Source organism: Cyphellophora europaea (genome assembly GCF_000365145.1).
Source record: "Cyphellophora europaea CBS 101466 unplaced genomic scaffold supercont1.7, whole genome shotgun sequence".
Lineage (NCBI taxonomy): Eukaryota > Fungi > Ascomycota > Eurotiomycetes > Chaetothyriales > Cyphellophoraceae > Cyphellophora > Cyphellophora europaea.
Window position 1 is genome coordinate 1,398,063 of NW_008481813.1, and position 20,036 is coordinate 1,418,098.

The window sequence follows — 20,036 nt, forward strand, 5'->3', positions numbered from 1 at the left end:
CTTATTCAAGTCTCCAGACCTGGTCTAGATAATAAGTCCAGTCTTGCAAGACAGGCCAAGGCCTAGCTACAACAGATGAACACCAAGGTACACTGCGCAGTTGGGACCGCACTCGCAGGCAGTAAAGTCTTGGCGTTCACTATCACGTACCCCGTCGCGGGATGTTGTCTGGATATTTGAGCATTTTTGTTGAACCTTTTCGATCCAGCACTAGACAGCTATCTCATGTACTTGATCTCAATACAGGATCGCATGATCCCACATTTCCGTCATCTACAACGTCCACTGGCCCGACCAATGCTGCCCGCACCACAATCTCCCTTCTTGCCATCAGTTCATTTCTGCACCTTAGCATAATCACTCAGGATCTTGTTGAGTCCCTCCCTCTGCACGCACTCGTCAAAGTGGAAACTCCTCGCACACTGTTCAAGATCGTCCGTGCTGAAGCCCCTAAATTGCTCGGCAAACTCCTTCTGGAACGCGTCAGACAGGTACGTCTGCACCACCGCTCTCAGCACGTGGCGCTCCGTCTTCCACGGTCCCGGGTACACCTCCTTGGCATCCGGACAGACACTGTCGATCCACTCCACCAAGGGATTGACGGCCTTCTCGCTCTCCTCGCTGTAGTGCACGCCCCACGCGTCCAGGCGAAGCTTCTTCTTCTTCTCCAGGAAAGGCTGGATTGTCTTCATCCACTTGGAGGCGGGGCTCGTGTGCAGCATACCCTGCACACCGACGTCCTTGTACAGCCAGATGGACCAGCTGATCGAGTACTTGTCGTAGATCTTCAGTTGCTGGCCCAACAGGTTGTAGCGCGCCTGATTGATGGCATCGGCATCAGGGGTGGACGCAGGTTCATACACCGGGCCAAACTCTCCGTTCCAGATGGGAACCTTGTGCTGCAGCATGAACTCGCATTTGCGCAGGAACGACTTCTCCAGGATCTCGTTCTGGGCGGCGGTCCCTTCGTAGCGTTCGCCGGTTGGGAAGCCCATCATCGAGTAGTCATGCAGCGCGTACACACAGTTGGGCAAGATCTCGTCAAACCCTTTCCACTCCATGGCGAAAGTGTTGCCGTCCAGCCACAGGATGTGATCTGGGTCCACGGCTCTGATCGCCTTCTCGATGCGCTTGTAAAATGCCGGCAGTCGCACATGTTCTGGATCACAGGGTTCGTTTATGGGGTTGTATCCAGCGACCCAGGGATTGCCCCTGTAGCGGGCTGCGATCTGCTCCCAGAGCCATATCGTGCGGTCTAGAGCGGATGTCAGGAAGGGGGGCTATATGGTGGCGAGAGAATCTACCTTGGTGGTCCTTGTAGTCCCAGAACGCGGCGTAGGCAGTGGGGTTGTCACTATGCCAGTCCGGGTTCTGGCCGCCAGGAACAGTATGCATATCCAGAATGGTGTAGATTTGCTGCTTGGCGCACTAGATTCATCAAGTAAGTCTGGGGTGCAGGGTTCCAGAGGGGAGCGAGACTCACGAGATCGACGACGCGGTCTAGATGCCTGTTAGGAAAGAGGCGTCAGTAAGCGTGCTTCGGCCTTGAGGTGGCTCGGATGAAACACGGGATCGTCTCTGCTCCGATTGATTTTATGGAGGACCTACTTGAAGCCACTCTCCTTTAGCACGCGAGGATTCATATCGTCCTCGAAATGCCGATAGTTGAACGGCAGCCTGATACAGTTGAGTTTCAGGCTTGCGAAGAACTTCGCGTCCGCCTCGGTAAAGTGATGCTCGAGCCACCGGTCGAAGAAGTACTCGTACTTCTCCTGACCCAGCACGGCGAGCATAGCTTTCCGGTGCTGGCTCTCGTGGCCGGGATAGCCGGTGATGAAGTTCTCCATGCTACATTTCTGGTCAGTCACTACCTTGGAACTCAATGGCCGCTAGGCCGGCCGAAGCGAGGTTGTATGCAGGGGGAGTGTCAGATCTAAGTAATTCAGGGACATACTTCATCCATCCTCCAATTGCTGTGCCTCGCAGTACAACCTGCTGGCCATTGTTGTCCACGATCTTGTCGCCCGACGTCTTCAGAATTCCGGTCGTCATCTTGACCAGGTTGTTGACTAGACTTGTAAGGATTGAATGGGGTGTGCTTGCAGTTGGTGCCTGACGAAACCGAAGCCCTTGCTCTCAGTTCAGTAGCGTCGACCCTGGTTGTGTGGGCGATGAACGATTCTCGAACGACCTGTCAAAGATCAATAACGCCTCTGTCAAACGAGTCTCCGCCGTCAGAGGACACCTCATCAACCCTGACAGAAGGCGCCTGGTGTTGGCCAAGCCACCTTTGGTTCCACGGGTGAGGTATATCCCGGCTAAATTGATGGTGAATTTATCCAGCCAGGCATCTAGCCAATAAGACGCGCGAGTACGAGAGACTGGCGGACATCCGAGCAGTTGTTGCGCGTGGCCTCGGACATATCTTGGTCGATGGAATTACTTTAGTGGCGTGAGTGATGGTAGCCTCCCATGGACTAGGAAAGCTGTGAAGGCATGGTGCTGCTCGTGAAGATCAGCGCAGTCTTGGCGGCATCCCCCCCCGAGGTACCTGATGTGTTGTCTTGTTCGATAGAGTCACAGTCCATAAGCCAATTCGAGCAAGATAGGACAGCAGCGTCATAGGAGGCCTGTTGTCCTTATGTCCATTTCACTACTGGCTGTGCGGCTTCCATCCTGCCCAGAGAAACCCGCTTCCCATTCCTAAGTAGTCAGATACGTACGTCGAATGTGACGACTGAACCCACGTCGCTAGAATGTCAATATACACCTGATTTTCCTCCGGGTACGTGTGGGTATCTTTGCCCTGGGACCTTTTCCATTTCACTCGTTTCAATCATTTATTCGTTTAAGCCACCAGAATCACAACGCAAGCCCGGTTCCATCGCCCGTCCAGCGATACAAGGCCAAAACCTCTCGCCTCCACTGTTGCTGCTCCGCTAAATCGTCCGATATCCGGCCCTTCACCTGTTGGAGAGCAGACCGCATAACTTTCCTGAAGTTTCGTTGGTATTGCGTGTCGAGCGTTGCAACGCACCTGCGACAGTATTAGCCTAGCTCCTGAAAGGCCAATCAAGAGAAACATACGCCTCGTGCGCACGAACGACCGTCTCGCACGCGCGAACCACCTCTGCGCTGACTTCTGCTCCTTGCAGCTTATCCGCGAACAGAAGAAGTAAAAAGCTTCCTTGCAATAGATAGATACCGAAGAAGAAAGGCATGAAACTCAGATCGGGATCTTGGTCGATAATGTCCCCCACTGCATCTGCTGCGTTGACAGCATGACCAGTTGCTGTGATAAAGCTCTGAGATGAGATCCAGAGGTCTGCGTTTTCAAGAAGGCCTGTGAAATGTCAGTGGACTTAACTCAGAGACAAAGGTGGTAAAATCGCTGTAGTGGTGCTCGCTTCACCGCGACTTATAGCAGTTGGGATCTTACCAATCGGGTCAAGCTTTCCTGTAAGCAAGATATAGAGCACATGCATGATATGCGTGCTGTATGCGACCGTAGTCTTTGTCTGCAGGGTTAACTCCGAGTTGGAGAAAGGCACCGAGTCGTTCGTGCCTGTGCTAACCACAGATGGAGTCACAGCGTCTGGATTATGATCCGAGTTGTGCAGACGGCCTCCCGCAGCTTCGAAATCGCGAAGTGATTGCCCGAAGGCTTCCAGAGCCTGCGAAATTTCTTCGACAGAATCATCCCAGTTCTTAGGCCGCTTTGAACGGGGACCAAATCTCGGTCGATTTCGAGCGTGATTCAGATCCAGGATCTCACCTAGAAGCACCATGAGCGGCAAGAAGTAGCCGAAGATTGAATGTGAGGTGCATTCGATGCTGAGTCCACGGCGTCTCTGTCCATGATCAGAAGCGTGCTCGAATCGGCCCGACTGAAATATGTCGTCGTCCAGAGGCAGCAGTAGATTCTCGCATTCTCTGTTGAGGAAGAACATAGGCCGATTGTAGCAGAGCGCCAGATGACGATCCTGCATGTAGAGGAGCCACCAGGTTCGGCGTCGCTCTTCGCGGTCCTCCTCACTCACATATGACACCACGCGCGGCTCATCGATCGAAGACTTGCGAATATCGCCGTCTGCGATGATCGGTTTCTGTTCCTCGCCTTCCTTTTCGGGCGATATGTTAGGTGGCAGTTCGCGTCCGAGCCGAATCTCCCGTGCCAAAGACCATGCAGCATTCCACCAGCGAAGCGAAGTTGCCTTGCGTTCGCTCGCCGAAACGACTGTTGCGAGATGAATGTAGGTTGCCAGGTTGTCAATCTGGACGCGATCTACTCCATGGTGGCCCACTCTGTCGGTGGGTACGACAAGGCCAGCGAGGCTTGCGTCTGAGCTGGACATGTGATGGTAGCTTGGTGTAGGATTGACACTGTTCGCATTGCTGTGGATCAGGGGTTTGAGCATGCTGATGGTCAACTCGAGCAACTTCTGACATATTCGCCCGCGAGCATCTAGTTGGCTGGTTAAGAAAGCCGAATCGCTAGTTTGAGCCGCTATCCACAGCATGCTGGCAAGTAAGGCCGGAGTACATGGCCTAGGCTCGGTAGGATGCAAGATGGACTTTTTGCGGAAGATATAGCCGAGGATGTAGGGATTTGAGGGTCGTAGGTAGGCTGAGGTTGAACTGCTAAAATATTGCTCGAGCAACTCGCATGCAATAGCTTGAGGCATGATGGATTCGATGTGAGGCAGAAGTGGCCTTAAGACAGAGTATTTCAGCTGGTCAGGGGGCCGAGGTTGATTGAGAGGCGGTTCTGTGAGGTACATGGGCGAGGTCAGAGCAAGCCAGTCTGGAGATTCGACCATCGGGGCCTTGCCCATGAAGGCGACCGAATAGTCATCACCCAACGGGAAGCCAAATCCGCTTACTGGCTGACCATGCATATTGTCCATCTGAGCAGCGAAGCTATGATTGTCTGGTACTTGGAAGTTTGGTTGGGCCATCTGTGGGATCATTGTCTGGTCCATGTTGGGCATCTGTCCATTAGAGATTGGACCATTAGGCATTTGGCCATTTGTATTCATCGACATATTGGCGACATGATCGAAACCACCGTAGAAGCCATTCTGTGGTGCAGATTCGAAAGTGGCGCTTGTTGGGGTATTGTTCGACGGCAGAGTGTTGTCTACCGCACCGACATAGGATGTAGTGGAGTATTTTCGAGAATTAGATGGACGCGGTGCCGAAGAAGGTATCTGGTTGTTCTGCATCTGGTTGCCACTGATATCGTCATTCTGCTCGTTATCCTTCTTGGGCGCACGACCTCGCTTTTTGTGAGCTCGAGCGTACTCGCAAGGCAGACCGTTGTCTGTGCAATGAGCACATGGATGTTTTCCGTCGCATTTTGTTCTCAATTGGTTACATTGATCGCAGGCTCGGGAAATGCGGCGGCGGACGCCCTGGGCGTCACCAGTGTCCGAAGGGTCTAGTTCAGAGCCAGCTCGTTTCCGGCCAGCTTGGAGGTTCATATCATCGTACGGCTGAGGGTTGGAGTTGTGGCTATTTTGCACAAGAGTGGTTGGCCGTTGCTGGGAGAGCATGTCTCGCTGATGGTGGTAGTCAGGATAATTGGAGTACGAGTCGTGCGGATGTGAGGAGATTCGTGACAGCATGACTACCGAGGTTGAGGCGATCGACAAATTGAGCCAGAGGCCAATGAACCATAGTAGTGGGCAGCTTCAGCGAGCTGAAAGAATCGGTGGTAGCGACGGCGACAATGGTTTGGCGGTTGTGGGGTGGGATGATAGTAGCAGCTGCGAACGAAGAAAGTCTGGAGTAACGCTGGAGACGACATTCACGACTGGAGTCTAGTCTTTTTTCGCCGCTCACATGGCTTTGATTTTGGGTGCCCTCTCGCAAACTACAGGCCGAACCCTGCAGCCAGGATGCCAGAATGTCCACTCATGAGACTCTCAGCCTAGACGGAGTTGGGTATGGAGGGCCGATCGAGGGAAGACTTGTGGAAGAGGACTTAGCGCCAGGAGCCTGCCCTCTCGTGCTTAGGGAGGGCTGCTTAAGCAAATTCGGGGGCGCGATGCGGTGCCATGGGGAGGGGAAGCCAGTCCTGTGGGGCTTCGGCTCTTGCACCGGCCGTGCTCAATGGCTGATCATAGCCACCCTGGAGCCGGACCTAGAAAATGGAGGAGAGGGACGAACATGGGGCTGCCCCGTTCACTGCATTCACCGTCCACCGGCCAAAATTTCACGCCGCCCCTGCACCGGGACTATGCGAAATCTGGCGATTGGTCTGGGACCAGTGGCAATTTCAATCTCACCACAAATCCATTAAGGGTACTCAGGGTACTTGTGTGGAGCGGGTGATGCCTTCAAGTGCTTGAAGCTGAAGCAGTTCTTTGAATGTGGACAAGGCATTCAGACTCGACGGCCAAGACTCGATGCCTGGTCTAGCCTGGCCTCAGCGGCTCGTGGGCCATGGTCAGACTCGACGACTCGGGCCGTCCAACGATTCTCGCCTTTGCCCATGAGCAAAACTCCGTAAAACTCGACCTTGGATGTGCCTGCTTTTAACTCCCTGCATATCACATGGCCTGATTTCCGGGGTCATGCAAGTTCCTGCTGACCATGCGGCCACGGTGTGTCCGTTCATAGGCCCACAACTCGCGACACCTCCTGCTTGTCTCTGTACGTACACGAGCCAGCTCGGTAACATAGTTGCAGATTCCCCAGATTGATCTTGTCTCGAGGCTAGTCCTGGCAGCGTTGTCCACATTAATTATGCAGGTTGAGAGTTTCAAGGCAGGTACATGTTACAAACGGATGCCGGCAATGCATCCCGATGGCCACATTCGAAAGCTGAAGAGGCTGCAGCAGCACCGCGCACCTCGCTCTCGAGCAGATCATATGCCTCGCCCATCACGCTCGACCACGTCACTCCGTCAACGTCTCCTGTCATCCGTACCAACGCCCAATCCTGGGGTATGGGGTCGAAAACGTGGGTTTCTCGCCCCCGAGTTTGAGCCTGGGAGATCCTCGGCCGGCATTATTTGTAAGAGAGCCAAGCCTCTCACCTCCTCCTTGGTCGTGGGCTAGATCCAGCTCATAAGTTGTCGTATATTGCGGCCAGCATCGAAGTACGCCAATCCTGAGCCTCAACAACGTGTCTTTCCACATCATGACCAGCCAAGGTGAGCACTACAATCGAACAGTGGAAAGCATAAACAAGTCGTCCATGGTAAAGAGCCTCGTCACCAGTCGCATCCACATTATATAGCGTCTGATTGCTGACCGCACAACTTGAGGAGCACGTGGTCTACAGGTAGGGAACCAAGCCTATGTCTACATAATCATCGCCTCGTTTCATATCAGGTCGTAGCAGATCCCATTCGTTTACACAATTCAAGCACCAACCCCCTCCCTCATCATCTTCTCCAGCTTGATCCCGCCCACAAACCCGCCTCCGCTCCTTCCATTCGTCTCCACGGGACTAACCACCATGAAGCCGCCGTCATCCTTGCCACCATCACCCAACAGCCTGCCCATGGTCGAACTCCGACTCACAAGCCCCCCACCCAGCTGCAACTGCGGTAGCCGCATCTCGCTCGGACTCATTGGCAATTTGTCCGCTCCAGCCTCTGACACGCCATTCACGCTCGTGGCCCGACTTCTCCTTCCCACCGCAACCGGCGTGCGCGTCCCTACTGAGCCACCCTCGCCATCCCATTCCGCAATCGTCGCCGGCGGGCCATGCTGCTGCCCCTGCTGAGCAGTGCCGACACTTCCCCGCCTCAGGCCGCCTCGACCCCAGCTGAACTTCTTCGCATCCGGCACGTTGCTTGCGTGCGTGGCCGGCAAGTTGGCGATGAACCTGGCGAAGCTCGGACTCGGGCGCACCGTCTGAGTTGCATCTACGTTCCCAGCGGTGCCAGCTGGCATTGGCGCGTCGGTGCCGTTGCTGTGCGCGACGTCGGTGCTCGTGCGCCGGCTGCTGGCCTTCGAGGCGGCGGCGGCGCGGTCGCGGGCCTCGGCGACCGAAGACATGCTGGTTCGGTTGCTTGTGGCTTGCGAGGGCAGCGGGGGCCGCTGAGCGGGATCGGTCTCGGGCGGTGGGCCCGGTCGGGCGGATGTGTAAGGGAGTGGAATCGTTTCGCCTCGTTTGGGAGAAAGTCGGAATTTGTGGGGACTCGGTAGGGAGAGACGGCGAGATCGGGACGTGGAGATGGAGGACCCGCTGGGAGAAGGATTTTTCCTCAGCTTGTTAGTTTTGTGAGGAGCGGCGGGAAGAACGGAGGCAGGCTCTGATGTACTCGGCTGTGCCTTGGTGGGGGGCGAGGTCTCGATGTTTGTGGGCGAGGCATCGGAATCAGTGGAGCGGTTCTTCAGGGGAACGACGGTGATGATATCCTGTTTAGGCATCCGCTTGATCTCCTGCCGCTCGGTTTCTACGATGCTCCCTCCATCCGCACTCGCGGTGTGCTGATCACGCGGGTTCTCGATCACCTGGTCGATCGGCGAGATCTGGCGGAGAGGGTGAGGCGCTCGTGGGGCTGCGCCACTCATCACTGCAGGTGGGTGCTGTTGTGACTGCCGTTGTTGGAGAAGCTTGTGCTGCGATGGAAGCAATGCAGGCCTGTGTTCTGCTGCTTGCTGCTGAACAGGTTTGTGGAGTTGCGGGGGCACGAAGGGAACGCTCTGCGCGATCTCCTGCTTTTCTTCATCGTTAGCCAGCACCACATCAGTGTCGCTTCCGCGTCGCGCATGCAAGCTGGAGAAGCGCACCAGCTTGACCTCATCCAGGGTGCCAGTACGCTTCTTCGCTGTCGTCTGGCTATCTGTATCGCTCACGGACGACGCGATGGTCGTCTGGGCGGTGGCAACGCTAATGCTGCTCGAGTCGCGAGGGAAAGTCTCGGCTTCGAACTGTGAGCTTCTGACGCTGGCAGCGCTGGAGTGAGAATATCTGGGTTCTATTGAGCCTTGCACGGTACGGATGCTGCGCACGTCATCTTTGTCGGCAACCTCGATTGGGATGATGGGTGTATAGCGCCGAGACTCGTGCGAGGTGCGTTCCGCCTCCAAGCTGAAATTCGCACGCAAATGCTCGTTCTCGAGAACAGGTGACAGTTCCGTGCCAAAAGCGTGTGGCCTCCTGATTTTGCCACAGCAGGCGCAGCGCGAGTAGGATGGACCTGTTGTGTTTAAGACCGGAAGAGTATTGAGCTTGGGCTTTCGGCCTAATTCGGCAGAAGACGAGCTCGATCTGATGCTTGGAGGACGCACAGCAGGATGTGAGGGAATGGCATCGGAGTCCGGGTCCTCTTTTTGAGACCCAGGCTGCTGCGCGGACGCTGAGCTGACAGCATTCGATTTCTCGGGTGGTTCCTGGGGGACCTGTGGCGAAGCTTCAGGGCTCTTCGTAAAAGTGAGTGTTCTCCTTCTCTCCCTTTTGTTTGTAGCCTTCTGATTGTCTTTCTCCTTCTTATCGAAAACTTGGTGGAAGGTGAAGCGCTTCTTAGCATTCTTGGGCGCCTGATCAGGATCGGTTTGCGGCTTGATCGATTCAGTAACGTCATTGCGCTGAGATACCGTGCTGTCTGCCTTGGGTAGAGCAACAGCCGCATTTGCTGCAGAAGCCTTGTTGGAAAGGTCCAATTCATCATTGGGTTGTCGATGGGCAACGTCATTGTTACTTTTCGGGGGTACAGGGTTTGGATTAGTCTGGTCGATGATAGAGTGGGAGTTTGAAAGCTTCACTGTCTCTTCTGAGGTAGTCCTCTCTTTCTCTGACGAGTTTGGCCGCGTTACTTCCTTGCTGTCGTTCTTGACATCCGTCGCAGGCTGAATGCTCGTGGGCGTATCCAGCTCGGCGTCCTCAACCGAAACAGGCGAATCCGTCATTCTTGCCGGCGATGGACCTCGGCTCGATATGCTGGGAGGTTGAGAGCGCGTTTCGAGCATAGCGCTGGCCTGGTACGGATCGAGCTCTTCAAAGTTCCGTTTGAATTTGTCCGGCGATGTCGAAGCTTGCAGCTGGCTCTGCCGTGGCCTCGAAAACATAGACAATGGGTTGCTGACTATTTCCTGCTTGGGTACCTGAACGATGACTCTGTTCCCGGTTTGAGTCACCTCATGTCCGCGGTACATCTGCCGGGAATGGGTGCTGCGATAAGAAGAGATGCTCGACTGTCGCGATGCATTGTTGATTGTATTTGTTTGACGGCCTCTAGCCCCACGTTGGCGCTCGTCGTGCGCGTGTTGAGTCCCGCGCCGCTCGTGCTTGACGGGCGATCTTGGCGGGGTGGGCAAAGGGGCAGTTGACGAACGGGGCAGAGCCTGGTGTTGAGTGGTGTGTGGCGCGATCGGCGGACTCCCACCGGAGAGGCGCCGCGAGGATGATTTGGAGGAAGTTCCCCTGGGCGGCTCAACTGAGGCGTCTATTCTCTGATTCAACAATCGTATTTCAGCGGGACTAAGTTTGGCGACCTGGGGCTTAGGGTCGAGCGAGCGACGCTGCTGTTGCTTATGGGATTTCTGTAGCTTGGCCATGTCGAAACCTTCTGTTATCTCAGGTCAGCCATGCATTGATCGGCAATAGAATCGGTCCAGTTGGTGATGGACGATCGCCTGGGACAGGCTCGTCACGCCCACATCGGGCAGTGATAAAGAATTTAGGGCGAATAACAAGGCAATGGAGGACGAAAGAAGAAAAGAGGCGTCATCAATGCAGCTGGAAGTCGTGAACTGACCTGCTTTTCGGCTGGGCGCGTTGGGTGGCATGTTGACAGAGCGGGCCCTACGGGCTTAATGCTGGTCATACAAGCGAAAGTTGGGCAGGGATGTTGAGGGCCGCGACCCAGGGCAGGTCTCTGCCGACGCGGCGCGGACGGTCTTGTCTCGAATGGGGGCGTAGATTTGTGGTACAACCTGCTTTGGTATTGTCGAGTGGCAGAACAGACAGGCTGGGGTGATGGTGGACACCTCAGAAGGGCAAACCCGAGGCTGATGGATATCCGGCCGTGGTGCTAAAACTGGGTTTTTCGGCAGCAAGCGATCTTCAGGGCACGCGAGATCCTGGGGACGGCCTGAAAACGGTTTACCGTTTGAGTCAATCCTAGACAAGATCATAACATATACCGAGTAAAGAGGATTCGTGGGTTGCAGCTGTTTGCAGAAGAGCGGATGCCGCTGATCAAGGGCGATAAGTTATGAGCGCTCTGGAGTCTAAAAGCGCGACAAGCATGACGACGCCGCTACGGAGAAACAAGCCCAAACCTAGGGCGCCGGACTGTGCCATGCGCATTGGTGGGCGGCATACTGGAGCCATGTGGGCGAGGCGAGGGGGGAGGACGAGTACCCGAATTGGGCGATCAGTGGTTGTGTCTCAGTGCTCCGACAGCTGTTGCGACCAATAGTTGCAGCCTACGCTGCTGCGCATACCGCAAACTGTCAGTCAAGAAGCTATCCGGACAGATGGCTTGCAGCCTCTAGGTTTCTTTTGGGACATTCTTAACAGTGTGACATTGTTGAGACTTTCTTGGTATGACTAGAACCGATGACTTCGACACCCTCAATGCCTATCTGTAGTCATCTCAGCGCACTTGAGGTGGCAGGGAACAGTAGAGGTGAAACGGTATCAATTTGAAGCACGCCCAGGTTGCAGCAGGGGCTGGACGCAGCTATCGCCACTAAGCGAGAGGACCTCGTTGAAGGCGTTGCTCGATCCCGGGAGGCTTGTGAGAGCTCGTCTTGCTGTTATCGTCACCTGTTATAATATCGGGGGTACCAAGTATCCCATCTCCGAAGACAAGGCACTAGTCCAGAGCGATTGGTGCCAATGTCCAACCACAAGAGCAATTGTGAGGCCCAAATCTATACACCAAGATGTTCGAGCTGCTCGTGCAAGGATGGACTCCATTGAGCGGATGCCACTCCGTAATATGGGCTCGAGTCGGATTGGGGTCGATGGCGAGAAGGATCATGGATTTCCGACCACTATTGTGGACATGATAGAAGAGTTTTGCAAATGCGCAAAATGCATGCTCTAAGTCTGGAACACTTGTGCTAATATACCTACTCCCATGCTAGGTTGTCGGCTTCTGATGCTTGAGGTTGAACGAGTCCCCCTCGAGACTCACTGCCCGCGGAGGCCGGGAAGATCAGCGGAGTTAGGAGTTAGTCTCAGGCCTTAGCCCTTCCCCCTGCGCTGACCAATGCAATGCGCGTTTCGAGCAGGATGGTTGTACACAAACCCATGGTCGACGACAGCCATGACCACAAGTTCAATCATTTCTTCTTGACGTTATTAGCGGATTCCTCCCTATCGTACATCGCACCATGAGACTCCTCGGTTGGCTGGCTCCGCTGGCCATCTTCTCCCTCACGCATGCCGCACACACCTCGAATTGGGCCGTTCTGGTCTCAACATCGCGCTTCTGGTTCAACTACAGACACCTGGCAAATACACTCTCTCTGTACCGCACGGTCAAGCGACTGGGCATCCCAGACTCACAGATTATTCTGATGCTACCCGATGACATGGCCTGCAACCCTCGCAACGCCTTCTCTGGCACTGTCTACTCCAACTCCGACCGAAGAATGGACCTATACGGAGAGAACGTCGAGGTCGACTACCGTGGCTACGAAGTCACCGTGGAGAATTTCATTCGTCTATTGACCGATCGCTGGGAACACGGTGTTCCCGCCAGCAAAAGACTGCAGACAGACGAGGGCAGCAACATCCTGATATACATGACGGGTCACGGAGGTAGTGAATTCCTCAAGTTTCAAGACAGCGAGGAGATCTCGAGTTGGGACTTGGCAGATGCTTTTGCCCAGATGCAACAGAAAAAGCGTTACAACGAGATGCTGTTCATGATCGACACGTGTCAGGCCAACACCATGTTCCGCCACTTCTATTCGCCCGGTGTTGTTGCCACGGGCTCTTCGGAGGAGGACGAGAGCTCTTACTCACATCACGCCGACAATGATGTGGGTGTTGCTGTTATCGACCGCTGGACCTACTATGTGCTGGAGTTCCTCGAGACACACGTCACAAGCCCAACCTCTGACAAAACCTTGGGTGACCTCTTCGACAGCTACGATGTCAAGAAGATTCACTCCAACCCCGGTGTCAGATGGGACCTTTTTCCGGGTGCAGAGGCCGCCGGTCGCAATCGCAGGGTTGTGGACTTCTTTGGTAACGTCCAGAGTGTCGAGCTCCAAGGCAATCAAACCAAATCCGCAGCTTTGCAATCAGATTTGGCGGGTTTGATGAAGCTAGTTCAGGAATATCAACAGCAAGCCGCCGCCCAAGAAAGTAACAAGACCGAAATGGCTCAGACCCTGGCCCAACGTGGTGTTAAGACGACGACCAAGAAGCCGCAGCAAACAACCATCAACCGCATGAGTGTCACCGAGAGCAACAAATGGGTTCGTCAGGTCGGAGGCGCGACAGTGCTCTCTGGCCTGGCGGCACTATGGTATTTCGCCCCTAAGCTGGTGTGAGCTGAATCAGATTGGCAGCATCTGGCTCAAAGAATGAACCCTACAATACTCTACCTGATTACCAGGCTTTTCGAAGCTACGCTGATGCTGAGCCTGGTCGATGGAAAAATGCTTCCAAGTGCTTCCCATCGAGTTGCTCGTGTCAAGATCATATGCTTGCCGTGCCTATCAGCTGCAATGTCCAGGCTTTACGAGAGAGGCGGAGCGGATCCAAACGAGGGAATTCTAGCCGTCAAAGGCTACCCACACCGCATCCTAGCGGCAGATTCGCCCTGAACACCTCAGAGATCTTGTGCCGGGCTCCTGAGATCACCAGTATCTCGGCTGCCTCTGAGACACGGTGCCTTGGATTGACGGTGATACTGATGTATAAAACTGGCTGCCACACCCCATTGGGCCGCTTGTTGGGTCCATGTCTTCGCTGGAAGCAAAATGCAGGCTCGAGGGCTGGCCTGAGTGCAGCCTGGGTCCATGACCCCGGTTCCAGGACCAGGCTAGTGTTGATGGGTCTCAGCCCGGCCTTCACGGGTAGGAACGCGGTAGCGACGGGGATTAGCTACCAGGCAAGTCTGGCTCGACCGGTGCAGTATAGCTGCGCGGACTCCTCGGGCGGGAGAATACATCCACATGGACGAGCAGGAATTCAGAAAGCAGTCACTCAGAAGAGATAGATGTCTTGATTGTTTTCCCTGCACCGACTTCCCGCTTGCCCCTTCCCTACACAACGCCCCCCAAGCCCTATCACAACCGCATCCCTCACCGACAGCCCCGTCTCATTTCGTAGCCCCACGTATCACAAACGGCAGCACGATGACGCCGGCCATGATCCCCGCCGTCGCCATCGGGTCCTGCCGCGCCTTCGCCTTGACGGTCGTCCACAACGACATTCTCAGCACCCGTGCCGCAACCTCGACCTTGTTGGGGCTCGATTCAGAGCTCGGCCCAGCCGAGCCACTTTCCAGGTCGGGGTCCCATGGCTCAGCATCTTGGACGTCGTCGCCGTCCGTGGCTTTCACCGTCGATGCACTGCTTATCGCACGGTGGTGGGTGGTGGTGGTGGTGGTGTAGAAGCGGCCGCTGACACGGTCATGGAATGGCGTCTGCTGCCGCCCGTCATCGGCGGTCGATGTCCGCACTAGCTCGTCGGCGATGAGGGAGTCGAGAAGATGTGTCGGGCGGAGGGGTGGACTCTGGCCTGCGGAGTGGTATATCGAAGGGCTGCCGGAAGTGGGGTAAGGCATCTGGCTCGAGAGCTGTGAGAAGGAGCGGCTTCTTCGGAGAGAGGTCATGCGTCGAGGAGCTGGCGCTGTGGTGGGTGTGGATTGGGCTATTGGATGGTGACGCTGTCGTCGTAGGCCAGGCATCGTGTGTTTGGTAGTTGATAAAACTTGCCGGCCGCGATGGAGGAAAATGAATGACTTCGTGATATCCGGTAAGGGATATGTGAAGCGGGTGAGTGAACGGATTGAATTGCTGGGTTACGGTGCCTGTTGGGTTATGGTCCCTTCCTATACTCGCGAAGGTGGTCGCTCATGCCTCAATCAGCCCCGATTCGTAGCTTCCTCCTCGTTTACAGGGTCTTTTGGTGGGTGTCTGCCTTCCCAGGACTCGAAAATATGGAAGTCTCGCGTCAAGCCACCGACTGTTTCCCAGAACAGGGCGAAAGCGAAGAGAACTGCGACAACTGCCATCAACTGAACGGTCGTAAGATGATCGTGCGTCTTCGGGAGTATGACAAGTACGATAGCAATGACCAGACGCATTCCAATCCTCAGCACCTTTGGCAACAGCATATTGCCTTCGTCCTCGGTCCTGTACAGCATGCCGTAAATCCAGAGGCACAGCATTCCAACACCAAGCCCGCCGCCTAGCAGCCAGCGTTGACCGTCCTCGAACTCCTGGATGCCAACACTCATAGCGCAGATATGGCCGCCGATTAAGAAACTGGCTGAGAGCGGCAAGTGCAGGAGGAAGAATCCGAAGGCTGTCCAAGCGGATCTCCGAATAGGATGTGTGGCTTGCAGGGAACCATCGCCCGAGACATAAAGCCAATTCAAGCTGAATGCGATGATGAGAGTGCAGACTGCCTTGCCAAAGCCATCGGTCAGTCCAGTGCCAGCTGGGTTGCCGACGATAACGCTGTACATAAACTCGCCGAGGACAATCACGAAGAAAGCCGCGAGGCGGTCGATTTCGTGGCTGATATCGACTGCAGTGCTGTACTGTAGGCCGAGTTTCTTCTTCAACCAAGGCGACAGGGTGATTGCCCAAGTGATCTCCTGATAGATGATGATGACGGCCACGATGGCGGCTTTTGCGAGGAGAGAGACGGTCTCCACGAAGAGTGGTATGCACAAAAGTAAACCAACAAGCATGAACCCCCACATGATACGCGCCTGGGCTCGGTGCTGGTAGCTTGCGAACGACGAGATGAGGAATACTGAGGCTGTTGTGAATCGAGCACACATGTAGGCACCGACCGTGGTTTGAAGCGCGTTGAGCTCTTCGACGTGAGGAGCGTTGTTGCCATACAGAACAAGCAAAGCCATGACCCACAGAATGATCAGTCTCTGGACAATGTCATCGGTATAATAAGAGTTCATGATCTCCCTGAGGTCCGCCCAGATGTGCCATGCCGGTGCAAAGATCAGTACGTACTTTGCCAGATGTTGGCCATCAGGGTGCTCAGAGAGCTCGTCTGAGAAGTTGGCAACGATGGCCACGTAGAGTAGATCCAGGAAGAGCTCGAACCGGCCCGCTGCACGCTCTTCTTCACCCGCTTTGTGCAGCTCGCCGTTATGGAACCATTGGAGCGCCTTCGGACGCTTGACTAGGTAGCGCTGAGGCCGGGCGGATTCTTGCAGCTCATCGCAATTCATACTGGGATAATTATGAAAGTCTGGGACTGACATCCAGGTTACCTACATCAGTGAAAGACGGTCATCGTTGGTGTCCAAGTACAGCTTCAGCTTTGTGGTGTACAAGAACGTCTTCAGCCAGGGCTACGTTTAGCGAGTTCAGGTCCCCAGTGATTGTGACTCGGCAAGCTTGCGGAGGTGGGAACTTCCCCGGTCCGAACGTGGGCAACACCGCCCATTAGGCGATAGGCTGCACTTGAGATCAAGAAGTTGCCAACAAGGATTGACAAAAACATTGCCATGATCTAACAAGTTAGCGAACAGCAGAATCAAAGGACAACGACCCCAGCTCAGTCACAGAAGCCATGCAGTTCCCAGGGGTGCTCAAAGTGGTCGCGCGGCGGATGCGTTCCCAGTACTGTGGCGTCGAGTGGCTTTGATAGGACTCAATTAGGCTTAACTGATGCCCGGTACCAGACCTCGACTCCGAATACGTGCGGCAACGCAGCGCCTTTAAATAGTGGCACAAGCCTCCTTCTTATGTTCGTGCCAACCGCGTTATCGACTTAGACTTGATGAGAAACCGAAAGACATGTTCGAGATCGAGCGCAGACAGTGCTTGGAGGATCTTCACTGGGAGCCTGAAGACGGTGGTCTCTACTTCGTCGAAACTCCAGGGTTTACCCCTGAGAGTGAGGCGACTACCACTATCCCCAAGATTCGACATGGCTTGATCGAAGAATGCGATATTGACAACTGGTTGAGAGAGACAACACCGTCTTCAACAACAACAACCAATAAGCACGGGGGCACCCTCCGGATCTTGTGCATCTCAAAGCCCAAAAGGCACCACTCAGCTCAGCTCAGCATCACCAAAGAGACATTCTTGAAAGTTGAAGACGCCTTCCACTTGTCAAAGGGGTCTGTCTGTTCGCTTTTCAACTCTTCAGGCGTGTTCGCTAAGTTTACTGAGTACGACCCTACTTCCAGGACGCCAACATGCCTGCGGTTGGTGGTGAAGTCCAAACAGAAAGTGGGTGTCGGCAACTGGTTGGCCAGTGTATGCCACGACTATACAACTGGCCGTACAGATGCTGTAATATGCAGTGAGGGCATGCTGACTCCCATCCCGGACGACCACAACGCAACGCATACAACGCAAGCGGCCAAATTTGTTGAGAACTTGGAGCAGTATCCTCACTTGTGGCGTAACCCGCTGCTCATACCAACCTTGATGATCAGGTTGTTCTGCGAGAAGATTCAGGTCAATCGAATAAAGGTGGCCGACAAGCTCGTGGACCTTGAGAACGAGATGGGTGTGACTTTCGCGGGCCGGTCCAAGGCCAAACGATCCATGGACAACTGGCCAGAGAATCTAGATATCAAAGCGGTAACTATTGGCCTCAATTCGACGGGAGCATCCATCCTGTATCTAAGCCAGACGTGTATATGGGCGCTGGACTCCATCAATTTTCTCATCAAGATGGCCAATGAAGTTGGCTTGCACCACTCTGACCTGTGGCTTACATGCACGGAGCTCAAGGAAGTCTTGGAGTACGAGTCGAGCGCCATGGAGGGAATATCACTTACAATGAAGACCAAGAGAGAGCGAATCCAGGCACAACTCAACACGCTTTACTCTGCAGCTAGCCAGAAGGAAAATGCCATTGCGCTGCAGTACAGCAGGATGGCTCAGGAGCAGAATGAGCTTGCGCAGAGGGATGTGCAGCTTAACACCCGCATCGCCACATCGACCAAGAAGGATTCAGTCGCCATGACGATCTTTACCTTTATCACCGCTTCTTTTCTGCCCGGGACATACATCGCGTCGCTATTCAGCATGAGTATGTTCGACTGGCTGCACGACGACGATGAGGGAACGGTATCACCGCTGCTTTGGGTGTACTGGTTGGTGACCATTCCTCTGACGGCGATTGTACTCGCTGGCTGGTGGCTCTGGTATAAAAGGGCGGATCGAGAATGGCAGAAGGAGACGGGCTGTCATCTTGACGGTACCGCGGATGAGCAGTCGTCAATTGGCAGCGAGAAGCTACGAACGATGAGCTGAGGCGGATGTTTCTTGTTGATGTCGTTTAGTTGTGGCACCGATGCCGTATCAGGGGCACGCGCCCAAGCCCCATAGCGTCTTCTACCGTTTCCCACCGTTCGCGGAGCTTCTAAACGACGCCTTGACGAGGCCAGACGTGAACCCTGAGCTGGAAAGCCCCCTGTCCATCTGCTAGCCCAGGCACCTCCAACGTCATTTTCAGGGACCGATCGGGATCTGCAAGCGCCGTGCTCCACCCATATCGGGGCCCTGAGCACCAATTCAACGGACACCGCGAATTCCTCTGCAGGCCGCGACATGATTGCGACGTCTTCAAATCTATGTAGGAAGGAGTAGCCCATATTTGACAAGCGACCAGGTGTGTCACCGACCAGCTGCAGCAATTATTACCCTGCACCTAAGCGGTTCGGTGTTCGAAATGACAAACAGGCTCAGGATAGGGCACGCTGTTCGGGCGCCCAAGTGACAAAGCTTCGCCTGACTTCCAGCCGTTAGCCTCCATTCTGCGGCCCCCTTGGCAAGCCACCCGGTCTCCTTGGCCAGTGATATCACACCCAGCCGATGCTGCGAAACACAAGCTGGCATCAAGAATCGAGGTGGCCTGGTCGTATTGCTACACATATATAAGGGTCTGGTTTGGATCGACATACGGCTGTGCATTCCCTCCCACTATTATCGACGAAAATATACCAAACAGGGAGAGAGTCCTCACAGCCTACCGCAAGTACTGCATTTGTCGAACGCTGTCTGAAGACCGGCTAGCAGACACTGCCTACAAGCATCACGCAGCTCTCACTTCCATCCACATCCACAGCCATGGCCGCCCCAGCCCCTCCCCAAATCGTAATCAACGATCCTGCCACCGCCCACCTTCCCGCCGACGAACCCACACCCCGAGTCAACGGCCACTCGGCCCCCTCCGCCAAACCCAATCCCCCCACCATCGACACCTCAGAAACCACCACCTCCGCCGGCCGCACCACCGGCGCTCCCCTACCAACCTCCAAACCGGTGCTGAACCGCACCAACAGCCTAACCACCACCCCAGCCGACTCCGCCTCGTGCTACCTCTGCGACGAGCAGAACCCGGGCGACTTCAGCCCGACGACCAAACACCTCTCAGCCTGCCTACTGTGCAGCCGCTACTTCTGCCTGATCCACCAAGCGCCCTCGCAGGAAGGCGTCTGCAACATCAACCACAGCAGCTACTACCACGACATGCTGCTCGAGGCCCGAGCTGTGCTCAAAGCGCAGCAGCAGAGCGAAACTACCCCCGACGGCGACTCGGCGAGCCCGCAATTGGAAGGTCGCACGCTGGCCGAGGTGCTCATACAGGAGGGGATCTACCCGAGTCTGGGCGAGCGGGAGAAGGCCATTTTCGCGACGAGTCCCGTCGACAAGCAGAAGCAGCGCGAGCTGGAGAGTTTTCGCAGCTTGGATGCCGCGGTGGCCAATGGGGGTGTGAGGGGGGAGAAGGGCAGTGTCGAGGTCAAGGAGGCCGTGGGGGCTGATATTGCGATTTGAGCGTTGCCGTGTGGGCCGTCTAGCAAGACAATGAAGAAATGGGTTGTGCGGTTCGAAGGGGCATGAATGTAGACCGAAATGTAGTGGTTTCGGGTCTAACGAACTTTGAT

The 20,036-nt window shown here is 55.1% G+C and overlaps 8 protein-coding genes across 8 annotated transcripts; 3 read left to right on the forward strand and 5 right to left on the reverse strand.

Moving 5' to 3' along the window:
* Positions 1–335: 335 nt before the first annotated feature.
* Positions 336–2,052, reverse strand: HMPREF1541_07628 (uncharacterized protein; the record flags this gene model as incomplete). The annotated part of the gene is made up of 5 exons (XM_008721952.1): positions 336–1,255; positions 1,305–1,428; positions 1,484–1,508; positions 1,609–1,848; positions 1,955–2,052. 5 exons carry the CDS (start codon positions 2,050–2,052, stop codon positions 336–338), a joined length of 1,407 nt encoding a protein of 468 aa, XP_008720174.1.
* An 810-nt stretch (positions 2,053–2,862) lies between these two features.
* HMPREF1541_07629 (uncharacterized protein) lies at positions 2,863–5,627 on the reverse strand (the record flags this gene model as incomplete). Its single annotated transcript, XM_008721953.1, has 3 exons — positions 2,863–3,037; positions 3,088–3,343; positions 3,440–5,627. 3 exons carry the CDS (start codon positions 5,625–5,627, stop codon positions 2,863–2,865), a joined length of 2,619 nt encoding a protein of 872 aa, XP_008720175.1.
* Positions 5,628–7,371: 1,744 nt separating this feature from the next.
* HMPREF1541_07630 (uncharacterized protein) lies at positions 7,372–9,870 on the reverse strand (the record flags this gene model as incomplete). The annotated part of the gene is made up of 1 exon (XM_008721954.1): positions 7,372–9,870. One exon carries the CDS (start codon positions 9,868–9,870, stop codon positions 7,372–7,374), a length of 2,499 nt encoding a protein of 832 aa, XP_008720176.1.
* A 2,436-nt stretch (positions 9,871–12,306) lies between these two features.
* Positions 12,307–13,476, forward strand: HMPREF1541_07631 (uncharacterized protein; the record flags this gene model as incomplete). Its single annotated transcript, XM_008721955.1, has 1 exon — positions 12,307–13,476. The coding sequence occupies one exon, from the start codon at positions 12,307–12,309 to the stop codon at positions 13,474–13,476; it is 1,170 nt and encodes a 389-aa protein (XP_008720177.1).
* A 773-nt stretch (positions 13,477–14,249) lies between these two features.
* HMPREF1541_07632 (uncharacterized protein) lies at positions 14,250–14,840 on the reverse strand (the record flags this gene model as incomplete). Its single annotated transcript, XM_008721956.1, has 1 exon — positions 14,250–14,840. One exon carries the CDS (start codon positions 14,838–14,840, stop codon positions 14,250–14,252), a length of 591 nt encoding a protein of 196 aa, XP_008720178.1.
* Positions 14,841–15,017: 177 nt separating this feature from the next.
* HMPREF1541_07633 (uncharacterized protein) lies at positions 15,018–16,355 on the reverse strand (the record flags this gene model as incomplete). The annotated part of the gene is made up of 1 exon (XM_008721957.1): positions 15,018–16,355. The coding sequence occupies one exon, from the start codon at positions 16,353–16,355 to the stop codon at positions 15,018–15,020; it is 1,338 nt and encodes a 445-aa protein (XP_008720179.1).
* A 571-nt stretch (positions 16,356–16,926) lies between these two features.
* HMPREF1541_07634 (uncharacterized protein) lies at positions 16,927–18,402 on the forward strand (the record flags this gene model as incomplete). The annotated part of the gene is made up of 1 exon (XM_008721958.1): positions 16,927–18,402. One exon carries the CDS (start codon positions 16,927–16,929, stop codon positions 18,400–18,402), a length of 1,476 nt encoding a protein of 491 aa, XP_008720180.1.
* Positions 18,403–19,218: 816 nt separating this feature from the next.
* On the forward strand, positions 19,219–19,926 carry HMPREF1541_07635 (uncharacterized protein; the record flags this gene model as incomplete). The annotated part of the gene is made up of 1 exon (XM_008721959.1): positions 19,219–19,926. The coding sequence occupies one exon, from the start codon at positions 19,219–19,221 to the stop codon at positions 19,924–19,926; it is 708 nt and encodes a 235-aa protein (XP_008720181.1).
* Positions 19,927–20,036: the final 110 nt, after the last annotated feature.